General features: G+C 38.5%; 1 protein-coding gene across 1 annotated transcript; it reads left to right on the forward strand.

Annotated features, from left to right (window-relative positions):
• Positions 1-11,045: 11,045 nt before the first annotated feature.
• LOC122132501 lies at positions 11,046-16,665 on the forward strand. Its single transcript, XM_042707190.1, has 3 exons — positions 11,046-11,274; positions 13,982-14,059; positions 15,673-16,665. Exons 2-3 carry the CDS (start codon positions 13,982-13,984, stop codon positions 16,663-16,665), a joined length of 1,071 nt encoding a protein of 356 aa, XP_042563124.1. The 5' UTR covers positions 11,046-11,274.
• The last annotated feature ends 285 nt before the right edge of the window (positions 16,666-16,950 follow it).

The following is a 16,950-nucleotide window of genomic DNA, read 5'->3' on the forward strand; positions in this document are numbered from 1 at the left end:
CCCCCTCCAGGCTGAAAGAGGAACTGCAGCAAGTGAGAGAGCTGTTTGACAGAAAAAAGCACTTTCAGATGACTTTGAAATATGTTTTCTTTTAGGAAAGATTTCTTTTTAAACTTTACCAGAACATGGTAAGTAGTAGTAGTAATAAAAATAATATTAACTGCAAAAATTCTTAACTGATTTGCATGCATGTTTATCAGTTTGCTTCATTTATCAAACATCGTCATGACAATGCTGTTCTGTTTTTCTCTGGCAGAGAGAGCACAAAAAAAAATTATATTTATTTTAGGATTAGGATTTATTCATGTCCTTCACAGAATACTTTCCACATAATTTAATGTATATTTACTTCTATAACTTCTTACACCAATGTAGTTATCTGCATTGACCGAGTAAGGTATATTTTATATATGTTTTTTATATACTTAATACATTTTCATCATTATATACTGTAGCTGTACATGTTGTTTCCATACTCTCAGTCTTTTACCCAAGTGTATGTCAGTTTGATTTGTGTTTCTGTGTTGGTGTGAATCAACATTCACACACTGTTACATTACTATGGAATACTATGTTTGTTCCCACAACCCTGCTTCAAAATAAAAGTCCCCCTTTGCAATAATTATTTCCAGACAAATATTGTCTCCGTTAAACTGTAGTGTAACACTCCTGTTATCTGTGTATTAAACAATTTCTATTCCAAAGAAAATAGTTGAGCACCACAGATAAAATGAAGATGGACTCAAGGAGCAGTACCCATCATTGCAAGCTACTAATCATTTATTTGGTTAATGTCTAACAGATAACTATTTTTGGCAGTGTAATTATACACACTACAACGTATACATGAGTGCATTTTTGGCATTGCGACTGGGCTATTCAGACTATTTCAGATGTCATGTCTATTTATAAGTCAGTTTGAAAATGGAGTGGGCTGTTTCACTTTGAAAATGCAAATCACATTTCTTCCACCACGTACCCCCTACGTCCCTTTGCGTACCCCAGTTTGGGAAACACTGATCTAGTCTAACTAATGTGGGATATTTTTATGTTAAGATGAACATGGATTAGCTTATCAGTATGAGAGTCTCACTTTAGGAAGAGTAGACTTAACAGGAAGCAGACATAGACCATTACACAGGCGCCAATTAACAATTAGCAATTAACAATTAACAATTAATTGGCCGACCAGACGAAGGGACTGAAAAAGGACCGAGCTCCGGGGTGCGAGTGAACCGATTGATCAATTCAGCCACAAGGCGCCAAGGGTAAGCAGAGTTTTGCTCATCAGTCTGGTTGAATAAATCAATTAGGAAACTCAGCCCCGAGAAAAGCCGGACAAAAGTCCTTCAGACAAGAACTCGACAGAGACTGAATGTGTAGATCTGGAGTGTATTAGGGAAAAGTACACGGGGTGGTTTTGTTATTTTTGCATGGGAATTATATATGCATGTGTTAAGGAATTATCTATGCATGGGTATTAATTATTTTTGCATGGGAATTATATATGCATGTGTTAATTCAATTCAATTTTATTTATATAGCGCCATAACAATACAATTGTCTCTAGGCGTTAAGGAACTATTTATGCGGGAAGGTTTTTGTTTTATATTTATGTGGAATAGCGCATCCGGAAACTAATTGGGAGTCCAATTGAGAGTTGTGTGATTGTTCGTCTAGGCACAGAGAGGGAAAGGTCACCTTGTGAGTGCTAGCTTGTTATATGTACAAGTGTGTTGTTCTGCACTTGTGGTGTCTTGTTATATGTACAAGTGTGTTGTTCTGCACTTGTGGTGTCTTGTTATATGTACAAGTGTGTTGTTCTGCACTTGTGGTGTCTTGTTATATGTGCAAGTGTGTTGTTCTGCACTTGTAGTGTCTTGTTATATGTACAAGTGTGTTGTTCTGCACTTGTGGTGTCTTGTTATATGTACAAGTGTGTTGTTCTGCACTTGTGGTGTTTGTGGAGTGAAAGATTCTCTCAAGCATTAGAGAACCTGGGAAACGACTCATTGAGTTGTGATGAATGTTTGGTCTGTTATCAAATACTGATATTGGTAATCAGTAATTGTGTGGGTGTCAGCTGGAGAAAAGTGGAGCGGTTGGTCAAAATCATGGTTTGATGTGGGATATACTGAACTTGTTTTATTTTTCAGGAAATATAAGCTGTGAAGTATTGTGATATTTGATCTGTGAAACACTTAAACTGAAAGAGGTTAATTACATTAAATAGTTGAGAGGTGGAGAACATACAAGGTGCATGAGTGAGAACGTGTGAGTGACTGAAAAATTCTGTGAGATCGCTGCAGGTCGTGAATAATAAAGAGCCTGATAATGGCAGTGATCAATAAGGAGCATTACAAATTCACTGAAGGATTGTTTACAATCCTGATAAAAAAGTTCAGTGAATAATAAGAGGTTTTCATTTTGAGATCTCTAGTTATCTAAATGCTTTAGTTTGGTGTGGATGACGGATAAATGAATGAATGAGAAATCTCCGGCATATGCAAGACACATACAAATCAATACATTCATGTTGATTCTTCAACTTTCGCATATTGTGTGAAAAACTGACGTGAAAAGTAATTTTTTGGATAAGTTGTGAACTGGCAAAGAAAAATACGAGCAAAACGTTGTTTTATCACATAGGCTGTGAAGTTGTGAGTTACTTGGTTATCATTGTTCTTGTGTGTTAAAGTTGCTTGGGAGATTGAAAAAGTTTTGAATGGTTTGGTTGAATAATTGACTAGAGTAGACGTGTTTCCAGACAAAACAGATGAAAATCAGTTTTTGTGTGAAGCACGTATAAGATAGATATAAAGGAGGAATTGGATTATTGGAATAGAAAGAGTTGTATGGACATTGTGTCTTAAAATTGTTTTTAAATTAGTAGAGAAGTTGTGTGATTATATGTGAATTTGATCTGGGAAAAGTGGAAATACGAGATTGTGTTGTATGTGTGAGCGAGTTGTATGCGCAAAACATTGTGACTAACATAGCCCGAAGTATTGTAGTTTGATTATAAGACGTGACATCGCTAACAGCAACTTTGACTTTTTAAAACAAACCATTGTGATTGATTGTTAAGAAAACTGGGTTGATAAAAAACGTGTCTATACTAGAAGGACAGAGACAGAGGGAGACCTAGAAACACACAGGGTGGGGGCTGTTCAGGGGTCACAGAGGATGTCAGGGGGTCTCAGGAGATCCAGACACCCACAGACACACACATTGACACATAAGCACACACACACACAAGGGTACTCAGGGGAGTTACAGAAGAGGGAGTAGTTAATTAGGGTTCCTCCGTCAGGAGGAAACCTATTGTTATTGTAGGTATTATTAGGGTTCCTCCGTCAGGAGGAAACCTATTGTTATTGTAGGTATTATTAGGGTTCCTCCGTCAGGAGGAAACCTATTGTTATTGTAGGTATTATTATTATTCTTGTGCCATTGAAGTCAATGGCAGCCCCTAGAACCGTATGGTAACTTTTTCTGAAATTTGGCACACTCATTAAGGACAGTCCCTTCTTCACTCACACCAAGTTTCATGTCTCCCACTAGACCACACTAGCGCCACCAACGGGTCAAAGTTGGACTTTTGTTAACACTGTAACTTTTGAACCGTTTGACCGATTTTCAAAAATGAGGTACCATTGGATTCCTTGGATCAAGACGAATTCAACACACCCTATGGCGTCAATTTCCGGTTATATAGATTTTCCGCAATTTCCGGTTTTATCAAAAACCTTTGAAAGGCCTCCACTCCTACAATTTTTGTCAAATCTTCTTCAAAATCACCAGAGATGATCTTCAGACCAAGCCTCACAACATTTATCCAACCGAATTTTGATCCTCACAACCGTTTGTCCGGTACAGCCACTGAATTTCAGCAGAAAAGCCATCAAACAGGAAGTGAAGTTATATCTCAGCAAATGTTTCAGATATCAACACCAAACTTGGTATGCACGTGGAAGACACTACAACATGTCCCCATGTGCAAAGGCAACTTCATATCTTCAAAAATGATTGATATAAAGCAAATTGCATTAATCGCTAACGCTAAAACAATGCTTTACACATTTTTCATTCAAAAAGTGATACTCTGATTCAATCACAAGTTCATATGAAGACACTTGAGAATGTTTAGTACACAAATCTGAAAAAAAGTTGACTGTAAGATGAAAAGTAGATTTTTGGTGAATATTTGAAACAGGCATGCTTGGCTAATTTCCAGTGTAATGTAACCGGGTAGCTTTAGGACCCAGTTATGCTTAGGGTGACCGGGACGTCCGGATTTTTAATGCACTGTTCGGCGCAGCATCAAGCCGGACGCATATTTGTCCTCCTTTTTGGAGTTGGAGGTGCAGAACCCAGCTTGACCGCAGCAGAGAAAGTGATTGTAACCCCCAAAAATCTAAAGAGTTATGTCTGGAAATGTTTCGGATTTTGGTCAGTTGATTGTAAACTTGTTGAGCCTACAGCTAAACTAGTGTGTAAGCTAAGTCAAGCTAGAGTTAGCTAACCATTCAACAACTAGCAACTTGAGGCTACATCTCCAAAATGTGCACCCAAGTGAATATGGCCTAATATGTGGAACTTCAGCGAAACAGCCACGACTGGATACATATTTTGCGCCGTCCGCCACAAGTTCGTTGTCTGCGGCACGACAGGAGGCCTGCACGCAAAAAATGATTTCGTTCATATGCAAGGAAATGAGGCCGATCACTGTGGTGGATGGGATAGGCTTCATGGAGTTCTGTGAAGCACTGGAACCGAGGTACCGTATCTCATTTTATTTTACGTTAACAGAAACATTACTTGTGTGAGCTAGTCGCTACTGTACTGACTGTATATTGCATGAATAAAATAGATTAGATAGGCTGCAACAGCTTCATGCACTGGTTTGATTATTTGCCGTTTCATGCCAAGGAAAAGTTTCATGTTTACCACAGCCCAGCTCGCTCGGAGCGTTCAATGTGTGAGCTAGTCGCTACTGTACTGACTGTATATTGCACGAATAAAATAGATTAGATAGGCTGCAACAGCTTCATGCACTGGTTTGATTATTTGCCGTTTCATGCCAAGGAAAAGTGTCATGTTTACCACAGCCCAGCTCGCTCGGAGCGTTCAATGTCGGTTCTATACTGTAAAACTTCAATTAATGTTAATAATATTAGTTTCAATCACTAAATGAAGCCTGCCATATTTGGGACAAGAATCGCGACCTTAAATTGCTTGCACGAAACTCTTGATCAGCACTCAGCATTTGTTTATTGTTGTCGTTCATTTAAACCGATGCAGAGGGCGCGACGATAAGGGAGGGAGAGAGAGAGAGAGAAAGAAAGAGTGCGTGTGTGTGTGTGTGTGCGAGTGAGAGGCCAAGGTCTACGGTCTTGGCCATTAGTTAATTTACTTATTTTTGTGTAGGTAATATGTTGTTAAATATGTTAAAACTTAAATAAATTACCTATACAAGTAGTTATGTCTCGTTGTATTAATTTATCCTGTTATTCACGTGCCTTAATGCGCAACCAGATATTCGAATATGTTGAAATATGTGTTTTTTTAAAAGGGAATATTCGAACGTCATTTTTGAGGCAATTTTGACAGCCCTACTTTGCAGTGAGTGTGTTTGCCCTACAATGCTAAAAAGTTGCAGTCAAATTTGGCAAAATTGCTAGCTTATGGAGAATCGCCTGCGTGCCATTGCCATACCAGGGTCCGTAAGCATATTACTGCTTAATGTAGGTTTGCCTGAAGCCGGCCCAATTTCTAACTGTCTGCTGAACTAGTAAGTAGCTTATTTGCCGTCTTGTATGTTGCACTTGCTTGGTGTTTGACTGTGTTTAGGACAGTTGTTGACTAACTAGTTTGTCATAATGTCAAAGTCAGCCACATTTCAAGAGATTTCGTTAGTTTTTAGCCGCTAGCATATCGTTAGCGATTAGCAATTGTTCCGTATGCTACTTTAATAAGACCTGCAATAGTTTAAAATTGCCGTGTTGTAATGGAGTCAATTATTTGCTGCGAAGGTTTACTGAATGCTTTAGGCATTAGCCTCCGTGTACTTCAGGTAGGCTGGCAAACTCTCTTACTACATCCATAGTAGCTAGCATATTTGCATGGTGTTTCAACCTGGTGAGCTGTAGCCTAATGTTTTTACCACATAGCGACAGACTCCTCAGCCGTTGACGTGACTGTGGACGAGTGTTGAGCAGCGAGGTTACAATTCAACAGCCCTCGGTATGTTTTGTTACATAAGTTAAGAACATTTATATAATGATGCTGTTGCTATTGTGTAACTAATACGGGCATTTCTACCACAGGTAGTGTCCAGCAACTGCCACTGTTTTTCCCACATTAGTTTCTCATTGTTTTATTTCTTTCTGTTCTCTGTTTTGTTTAGCTTAAGGGCCTGTTTTGTGTGCGTTATTATTTTGGAGTTATATCTGTATTTTGAGCCTTGGTTATGCTAGGCTTGCTAACCTGGTGACACGTTTTAGTACACTTTGCAGTGAGTGTGTTTGCCCTACAATGCTAAAAAGTTGCAGTCAAATTTGGCAAAATTGCTAGCTTGGATATTATCTTTACATTTAGATGGGTTGGTGGTTACAAACAATGAGAATGCGCATGCAGCTTCAAGGCAGAACAATGCCTACCATTTCACCTTTACTGTATATGTTCCATCCAACCCCCTTTCTGAATAAAGTTCCATTGATCTGATTGTTGCTATAAAAACCATTTTAGCCAAGCTAACTAACATTGTTTTTAGCTAGCTGACATTACCATTCAATCACAAACAAAACATGAATAGAAATAACTTGCTAACAGGGTCCTCACGTTTAATCAAAAGCTTGTAGTGAGATGCATGACCCCCCGAGACAAGCTTTCATGTTAATAATACTGTTGGTCACCCTGATTGTGCATGTTGTGTAGTTAAATGGGATGAGAGAGTCTGACCATGATAAAGTATTGTCAAGCTGCTGTACCATCACAAGGTACACTTGCAAACAGCTGGACATTAGCTGTACCTTGGTCCAGTTCACTGCATGCCTCTTGTCAGTTGTGTATGACTGAGACTAGAGAGATGTCAATTCAGGGAGAGTTCCTATAACCATGGATTTTTAACCAGTTTTGGGAAATTTTGAAAACAGTGTTATTTGTGGGACTATGTTTTTTAGGCTACTTCTAATCCTCATGCGGCCGCCGCATTTATCCCTTGGCGTGACCTGCACTGGGAAAGAGGGAAACAGCATGGATGGGGAAAGTGTGTGGGCAGAGCAAGCAGTAGTAGTACATAACCTACAAACGTCCTTTAGTGAAGTGTATCCTCACTTTCATACAGTTATTGTTGTAATCAAAGCTTTTAAAGAATGGATCTCTGCATTAAGGGCCTGACCAGAGCACAGGTGGCCTGACAGAACACGCTTCAAAGTTGTCACTTTCAAAAGGGTGGCATTTTAACCCTGTCAGTCCAAAATGTCTAAAACTTGGTACCCATGACTTATTGCTCATGGGAAACAAAAAAGTCTCAAGAACCCATAATGTCACCAGCATGGATATTTCTCGACAGTGACAATTTGTGAATAATTTAAAAAATGACTTCAAATCAGCCATTGATCAATTATCTGTCCAATGTTGTGTACATGTATGAAATACATGTCAGTGTCATGTCAATTTTGTAATGATTGGAATGTTGAGGAGGAACCCGCCATTGCTGCCTGCAGCTATTTTATTATTATTCTTGTGCCATTGAAGTCAATGGCAGCCCTAGAACCGTATGGTAACTTTTTCTGAAATTTGGCACACTCATTAAGGACAGTCCCTTCTTACTCACACCAAGTTTCATGTCTCCCACTAGACCACTCTAGCGCCACCAACGGGTCAAAGTTGGACTTTTGTTAACACAACTTTTGAACCGTTTGACCGATTTTCAAAAATGAGGTACCATTGGATTCCTTGGATCAAGACGAATTCAACACACCCTATGGCGTCAATTTCCGGTTATATAGATTTTCCGCAATTTCCGGTTTTATCAAAAACCTTTGAAAGGCCTCCACTCCTACAATTTTTGTCAAATCTTCTTCAAAATCACCAGAGATGATCTTCAGACCAAGCCTCACAACATTTATCAACAGAATTTTGATCCTCACAACCGTTTGTCCGGTACAGCCACTGAATTTCAGCAGAAAAGCCATCAAACAGGAAGTGAAGTCATATCTCAGCAAATCTTTCAGATATCAACACCAAACTTGGTATGCACGTGGAAGACACTACAACATGTCCCCATGTGCAAAGGCAACTTCATATCTTCAAAAATGATTGATATAAAGCAAATTGCATTAATCGCTAACGCTAAAATAATGCTTTACACATTTTTCATTCAAAAAGTGATACTCTGATTCAATCACAAGTTCATATGAAGACACTTGAGAATGTTTAGTACACAAATCTGAAAAAAAGTTGACTGTAAGATGAAAAGTAGATTTTTGGTGAATATTTGAAACATGCATGCTTGGCTAATTGCTACCACCATTTCCAGTGTAATGTCTCCCTCTCTCCTCCTTCGCCCCGCGCGGCTTGCCCCAGTTCTCACAGACACAAACTTCCACCTGACACACAAACACTTGTCAAGACGCACACACACCATTTCATGACATTGTGGCCTGACCAAGGCCCCGCCCCCTCCTTAGCTTGAAGCCTTGTGGATCTTGACAGTATTGCATTTCAAATTGAATATCCCATTGGTAAGTCTGCAGCATGGATTTTTCTATACAGTGACAAATTGTGCAGAATATACATTTTTCCCTGGTTCACAAAGTCTCAAGAACCCATAATGTCACCAGCATGGATATTTCTCGACAGTGACAATTTGTGAATAATTTTAAAAAATGTCTTCAAATCAGCCATTGATCCAATTATCTGCCCAATGTTGTGTACATGTATGAAATACATGTCAGTGTCATGTCAATTTTGTAATGATTGGAATGTTGAGGAGGAACCCGCCATTGCTGCCTGCAGCTATATTTATTAGGGTTCCTCCGTCAGGAGGAAACCTATTGTTATTGTAGGTATTATTATTATTATTATTATTATTATTATTCTTGTACCATTGAAGTCAATGGCAGGCCCTAGAACCGTATGGTAACTTTTTCTGAAATTTGGCACACTCATTAAGGACAGTCCCTTCTTTACTCACACCAAGTTTCATGTCTCCCACTAGACCACTCTAGCGCCACCAACGGGTCAAAGTTGGACTTTTGTTAACACACACAACTTTTGAACCGTTTGACCGATTTTCAAAAATGAGGTACCATTGGATTCCCTGGATCAAGACGAATTCAACACACCCTATGGCGTCAATTTCCGGTTATATAGATTTTCCGCAATTTCCGGTTTTATCAAAAACCTTTGAAAGGCCTCCACTCCTACAATTTTTGTCAAATCTTCTTCAAAATCACCAGAGATGATCTTCAGACCAAGCCTCACAACATTTTTCCAACAGAATTTTGATCCTCACAACCGTTTGTCCGGTACAGCCACTGAATTTCAGCAGAAAAGCCATCAAACAGGAAGTGAAGTCATATCTCAGCAAATCTTTCAGATATCAACACCAAACTTGGTATGCACGTGGAAGACACTACAACATGTCCCCATGTGCAAAGGCAACTTCATATCTTAAAAAATGATTGATATAAAGCAAATTGCATTAATCGCTAACGCTAAAACAATGCTTTACACATTTTTCATTCAAAAAGTGATACTCTGATTCAATCACAAGTTCATATGAAGACACTTGAGAATGTTTAGTACACAAATCTGAAAAAAAGTTGACTGTAAGATGAAAAGTAGATTTTTGGTGAATATTTGAAACATGCATGCTTGGCTAATTGCTACCACCATTTCCAGTGTAATGTCTCCCTCTCTCCTCCTTCGCTCCCCGCGCGGCTTGCCCCAGTTCTCACAGACACAAACTTCCACCTGACACACCAAACACTTGGCAAGACGCACACACACCATTTCATGACATTGTGGCCTGACCAAGGCCCCGCCCCCTCCTTAGCTTGAAGCCTTGTGGATCTTGACAGTATTGCATTTCAAATTGAATATCCCATTGGTAAGTCTGCAGCATGGATTTTTCTATACAGTGACAAATTGTGCAGAATATACATTTTTCCCTGGTTCACAAAGTCTCAAGAACCCATAATGTCACCAGCATGGATATTTCTCGACAGTGACAATTTGTGAATAATTTTAAAAAATGTCTTCAAATCAGCCATTGATCCAATTATCTGCCCAATGTTGTGTACATGTATGAAATACATGTCAGTGTCATGTCAATTTTGTAATGATTGGAATGTTGAGGAGGAACCCGCCATTGCTGCCTGCAGCTATATTTAGGGTTCCTCCGTCAGGAGGAAACCTATTGTTATTGTAGGTATTATTATTATTCTTGTGCCATTGAAGTCAATGGCAGCCCCTAGAACCGTATGGTAACTTTTTGTGAAATTTGGCACACTCATTAAGGACAGTCCCTTCTCCACTCACACCAAGTTTCATGTCTCCCACTAGACCACACTAGCGCCACCAACGGGTCAAAGTTGGACTTTTGTTAACACTGTAACTTTTGAACTGTTTGGCCGATTTTCAAAAATGAGGTACCATTGGATTCCTTGGATCAAGACGAATGAAACACACCCTATGGCGTCAATTTCCGGTTATATAGATTTTCTGCAATTTCCGGTTTTATCAAAAACCTTTGAAAGGCATCAACTCCTACAATTTTTGTCAAATCTTCTTCAAAATCACCAGAGATGATCTTCAGACCAAGCCTCACAAAAATTCTCCAACCGAATTTTGATCCTCACAACCGTTTGTCCGACACAGCCACTCAAATGCAGCAGAAAAGCTTTCAAACAGGAAGTGAAGTCATATCTCAGCAAATCTTTCAGATATCAACATCAAACTTGGTATGCACGTGGAAGACACTACAACATGTCCCCGTGTGCAAAGGCAACTTCATATCTTCAAAAATGATTGATATAAAGCAAATTGCATTAATCGCTAACGCGAATGGTGAATATGTAACCGGGTAGCTTTAGGACCCAGGAGTTTATAGGCAGCCAATGGTTGACGTGCTGTTATGAATGCTGCCTGACACGCGCGCGACATGCACGAGACGGACAGACACAATTTTATTGAGACTATTTTGTGGATACGAGAGAAGAGGACGATTTCTGGTGTGGAGAAGATTTTCGTCTACATTTGACCGTAAGTAATAAAAGCATACTTATTACTGTTTAATTCGTATGATAACTGCAAGACGATTTTATTCTGTTTTTATTCTTGGTTAGTGTATTTGAGGTAGCGCAGATGTTTTGGGTCGAAATGGTAGCTAGCTTAGTTAGCTGGATAGTTATCTAGCATTAGGGAGAAGGCAACTTTGGTACCGATAGGTACATTTTGAGGAATTGTGTTCAGAAAGTGATTTAACCAAAGGCCAGAAGTTTAACACAGTTCGTTTGCGTTGATGAATACAAATTAAGTGTTTTATTGACTTGTTCCAGTATCACTTTGTGACTCCGTGCTGTTGTAGCTATCTAATGTAAGTTAGCTGTATTTAATATTTCACTGGGTCTTGGAGCTGTTTCATTCACTGAAATAATTATGAAATGTGATGTTCTATTAGCCATTTCGTTACTTGAGCAAGTCACAGTATTTCCAAGGTTTGATAGTGTAACTGAGACGACACAGTAAATAATTCATCTTTGCTAGTAGAAAGTATGTTGTATGGTAGCATAGCAAGCTAGTAGTATAACTACAAACCTTAACATATAGGCTAGTTTTTGCTTCTGTGGACGGCGTTTCAAATTAACGTACTCTACGTACCTGTACGGTTGGGTTATTGTATATTTACATGTCATTGTGGATGTAATTGTGTTGTTTTAATTAGTGCGTTCCAAGTTTTTCTGACGGTCTCCACAGCGCAAGTAATTTTTTTCGAAACTGTAGTTGGCTAGTTAGCTAGGCTACCTTAATTAGCTGTATAGTTAGGCTACCTACCATTAAACTCGTTGCAATGGTAGCTACACTACCATGGTTGTTGTACTTGCTACGTATTAAGCGGTTCAAGGTTTGGTCGTTTAGAAGCTCCATTGAAAACATATAGAACTACAGTAGAGTATTTTTGTAATTGTTCGTTTGATACGATTAGCTATTGAAGTGTTAGCAGTAGTACTAATTTGAACATAGTTTTTGCTTCTGTGAGACGGCGTTCTAAATGAATGTACTGTAGCCTACGTAGCTGTACGGTTGGGTGTCATTGTTAATGTAATTTTGTTTGTGTGTTCCAAGTTTTTATGACGGTTTCCACATGCAAGTTATTCTTTTCGAAACTGTAGCTACTGTAGCTAGCTTAGTTTGTTGCATAGTTAACTAGCATTAGTATCAATGGTACCATGGTTGTTTTCCGTGTTAGCTTGGTTTGGGTTCATGGTTTGATTGTCAAAGTAGCTTTATTGTCAATTACTTTGCATGTTAAGACATACAAAGGAATCGAAAAAAACGTTTCCCACTCTCCCACGGTGAAACATATAAGTGCACACGCACAGCAACCGATAAGATACATATACATATAGTTATACAGATACATGTACAGCAGCATACGTTGTATTAATCTGGCTGTTGCCGATGTCTAGCAGAGCCTGTTGACTGTATTTGTAATCCGATGCATACAGACGAGACGTACACGACAAACTTTCGGACAAACACTTATTAAATAAACAAAACACCGCATTTTCGGAAGCGTGAGTGGCCGCTGCGTCTACACGCGCCGCCATCCATTCATGCATGCCTACTATATGCTCTTGATTATGTAATTTACCTACAGGTACATCTTATAGGCTGTGTTTATTTGTTTCAATTTTCTAATATGAGTCAATGGCTTGGCAGTATCTTAACAGTAAGGTTTGGTTATTTGTGATAAATTGTCATGATTCTGTTTCTGTATGTTTACATTTTACAGACTTAAATTTGAATGTAGACAGTGTAGATTGAATAAAGGGAAATAATGGATGTCTAAATATTTGTTTTAAGTAAAGAGATTGGTGTTTTGAGAATCCTAACCATTTTAATATTTTCTTAAAGGTTTGTATACTAGAACTGTTGAGTTGTTGTTTAAGAGCTCCATTGAAAAGCCTATAGAGCTACAACAGTACGTTCTGATGTTGGACAAGAAGGCCTGGCTTGCAGTCTCCGCTCTTATTCATCCCAAAGGTGTTGTATTGGGTTGAGATCAGGACTCTGTGCAGGCCAGTCAAGTTCGTCCACACCAAACTCGCTCATCCATGTCTTTATGGGCCTTGTTTTGTGCACTGGTGCACAGTCATGTTAGAACAGGAAGGGGCCATCTCCAAATTGTTCCCACAGTTTGGAGCATGAAATTGTTTAATTGTTTAAAATGTTATTGAATTATTGCATTTCAGGAGATTAACTTATAGGTAGGAAGTATTCAATGGATTGGGCTCATTGTAGTATTTTGTAATGACAAGTACAAGTTGGGTATTTTGATATTCATGCATGCCTACTATATGCTCCTACAGGTACATCTTATAGGCTGTGTTTATTTGTTTTAATTTTCTAATATGAGTCAATGGCTTGGCAGTATGTTAACAGTAAGGTTTGGTTATTTGTGATAAATTGTCATGATTCTGTTTCTGTATGTTTACATTTTACAGACTTAAATTTGAATGTAGACAGTGTAAATTGAATAAAGGGAAATAATGGATGTCTAAATATTTGTTTTAAGTAAAGAGATTGGTGTTTTGAGAATCCTAACCATTTTAATATTTTCTTAAAGGTTTGTATACTAGAACTGTTGAGTATGAAGTTATGATAATGTAAGATTATGAAATTGTTAAGCAGTAGAGTGGTATGTTACATTAAATAGTTTTTGTTGATTTTTCTATGTGTATTTTAGATGCCACAATCAAGCAAGAGATCCATGGCAGCCAAGAAAAGGATATCTGCTCCAGAAGACCAAGGATCCACTGTTAAGGTTAGACTTCCTTGTGGAAAAAAATGCTAAATCAGTGTGTTTAAGTGATGAGATTAATTGAGAAATGTGAATGAGCATTTTTAAAAACGTCTTTGTTACGGACCCATTTTTAAAATGTCCTAATTCAGTCTGTATAGTTGTGGTTGTGTTTTTTTTTCCTTTCTATTCTCCCCTCTTTCTTTCTATTCGTTGCATGCAGGTATGGTGTAGTCGGCGTTTGTTGGCGGTTGGCTTTCAGTCTCCCTACCTTGGCAATCAGCTGTGCACTTCCAATCAGCGGTTCAGTTGTCAACATGAAATGACCACACTGGTCAGCTGTTTGAGACATTGGTTTGGAAAGTTGCTTGTTTAGAGAGTTGTCGAATCAGAGAGAGTTCTTGTTGAAATCATTGTAAATGTCGTTAATATTTTGTTAGAATGGTTTGCTTCATAGTGCACTCTTTTAATAGAGCAGTTATTTTGGTATTGTGCTTTAGGTTGGTTTGTTTTTGTTCACTGCACATGGGGCTTTGGAATAGGTAAGCTGTCCTTCATGGGCATACACTATCACGCAGCTAACCTGTGTTAACACACTAGGTAAGAAACGGTGCCACCCCATGTATGTTTAGTCTAGGTAAGTTTATGTGTTTACTAGATAGGATACTTTTTGGTATTTGCTTTTGTGTTGGCATCATTCCATTGTTATTCCCCTGTGATGAATGTGCATTTTCCACAGATTGCCATTCCCTCCATGTTAAGCAAAGAGGGTTGTAACAGTAACTGACTACTGTTTGCATTAAGTGTTAGGGTTTAAGATGTATTTACTGAAGTGAACTGTAGGGTCGATAAAAGTATAACAACTACAGTTTATCATTTAACAGTGAGTAGAGCCTTCACTTGATTTCCTTAATGCTTGTTTTTTGTGAATGTTTAAATAGAATCAACTTCCCCTTTCTATCAGGCAGGCTCCTTCATTATTTTTAAATCCAAACTTAAAACACGCTAGTGTTTCCCACTACTTCTTGAGTTGTGATTTTTTAACTTATTTTACTGTTATTGACTGTTTTTTGTGTTTACTATGTATTTTATGGTGTCTTTTTTGATAATTTTTTTGTGCTGTTGTTCGGCACCACTGTCAGCTTTTGCTGTGTTAGAGTGTGCTTTATAAATACCAACTTACTTACTTAAATGCAGATTGATGCTGAACCTATTTTAATGTTGATGGCTACAGTTACTGTTTGAATCATGTATGAATAAATATGTAACTAATTTCATATGTCATGCTAATCAATCAAATTGTCCTCTTATGATAAACTTGGAGGACTGTGTTCCTGTATTGACAAAATACAGACCATGGCATTCCAAATGTTTTCCTGTATTGTATGAAATAAAATTGTCTTGTGGTTGGTGCTACTTATTTATGCACTACAATGTGTATGAAAAGTTGTAAACTTTCTTCTGCCCCATATCAAATAACCATATATTTTTGATGAGCAATATTTAAATGTGTGATGTCACTGCTAATATCAGTAATGTACACTTGAAAAACTATATACCAATGTAGCATTATGAAGACTGGTACTGCTGATGTGTAGTTATTCTTCCTTACTTGATAGCTTTTCCCTGTTTTTCAGATGCCGAGGAAGAAGAACTGGTGGAAAGGGCGTGATCACTTGGCTGCTGCTCCAATATGTAGCGCCTTGTCTGATTTTTCTCTATCCACTGATCCCCACTCTACCCCTTGCGATATCCCATCTTCCTCTTCATCCCCCACCCCAAGCTTCACCTACTCTGATTTTCCTCCTCTTCCGACCTCTCGGTCATCTATCTTTAGGCCCTGTGAGTCTCTTTCACAGTCTGTGCCTGTTGTGAGCTGTGATAATGTATCGCAGTCTCTTTCAAGGACCAGTGGAGCATCGTTCACACTGCCTCTGCAATCTATAAGGTGTGCAGCCATTGGGGCATACTGTTCTCACGGTGAAACTCTCAGTAACCAAGAAAAAAAAATTGATACAAAACTGGCAAACTTTGGTACAAAACTGGCAAACTTTGGTACAAAACTGTGCAACGCTGCAAACTTTGAAATGAAACTTGATACAACTCTTGCAAACCTTGAAACATACACTATTGTAATACCTGAAGAAAAGAAAACTATCAAAAGTCATTCAACAAACTCTGATGAATACATGAACAGTGGTGAGCTGTCCAACACTGTGCCTCCAAGCTGTCATAACAGGTATATACAAGGATCTTTTCATCAAGGACATGTGATGTTTGAAGATAATGCAGGTGTACAATGTGTGGCAAACAGTTTAACAGCAATGTTGATGAATAAACTGAAAGATGTGTGCACGTGGCAAAGTAGTGACCTTGATAATATTCTTGTGAATGGAAACATGCTTTATACGTCAGTAAAGAACTGCAATCAGGGAAACCATACTCATCTTTTGGTAAGTGATTTGCCAAAGTCTCATGTGTTGCATAATGTTGATTTTACAATTAATCTTGGACAAGCGTTTAGTGGCATAGTAGGAGTACATGAATATGATTTAGAGTTGGCAGATATGGCAATAAGCCTTTATGAAGCACTGCAGAGAGTATTACTAGGAGATGAAGCTGTTTTTTGACAATGAATGAAAGTACTTGTGCCATTATTAAACACACCAGTGGTTATGCAGTATTTGACTCTCACTCACGCAGCTATGATGGCCTTGTTCATCCAACAGGAAAAAGTCTTGTGTGTTTCTATCAAACTTTTTGAGGATATGTACATCAGCACATTAATAGGCTTGCAAGTTCAATGAATGCCCCTGGAAAACATTTTGAGGTAACTGGAATCAGCTCGTAACAATGACAAGTGAAGACGGCAACACTACAGCACTACACAGGTCTAGTAGACGGAAACGCAATGC

This window comes from Clupea harengus, unplaced genomic scaffold (genome assembly GCF_900700415.2).
Source record: "Clupea harengus unplaced genomic scaffold, Ch_v2.0.2, whole genome shotgun sequence".
Lineage (NCBI taxonomy): Eukaryota > Metazoa > Chordata > Actinopteri > Clupeiformes > Clupeidae > Clupea > Clupea harengus.

Bases quoted from the DNA above. Each gene is read 5' to 3' on its own strand.
- LOC122132501 (XM_042707190.1), top strand. From the start codon at position 13,982: ATGCCACAATCAAGCAAGAGATCCATGGCAGCCAAGAAAAGGATATCT. The intron at 14,060-15,672 runs GTTAGACTTCCT...CCTGTTTTTCAG, and splicing joins ACCAAGGATCCACTGTTAAG to ATGCCGAGGAAGAAGAACTG.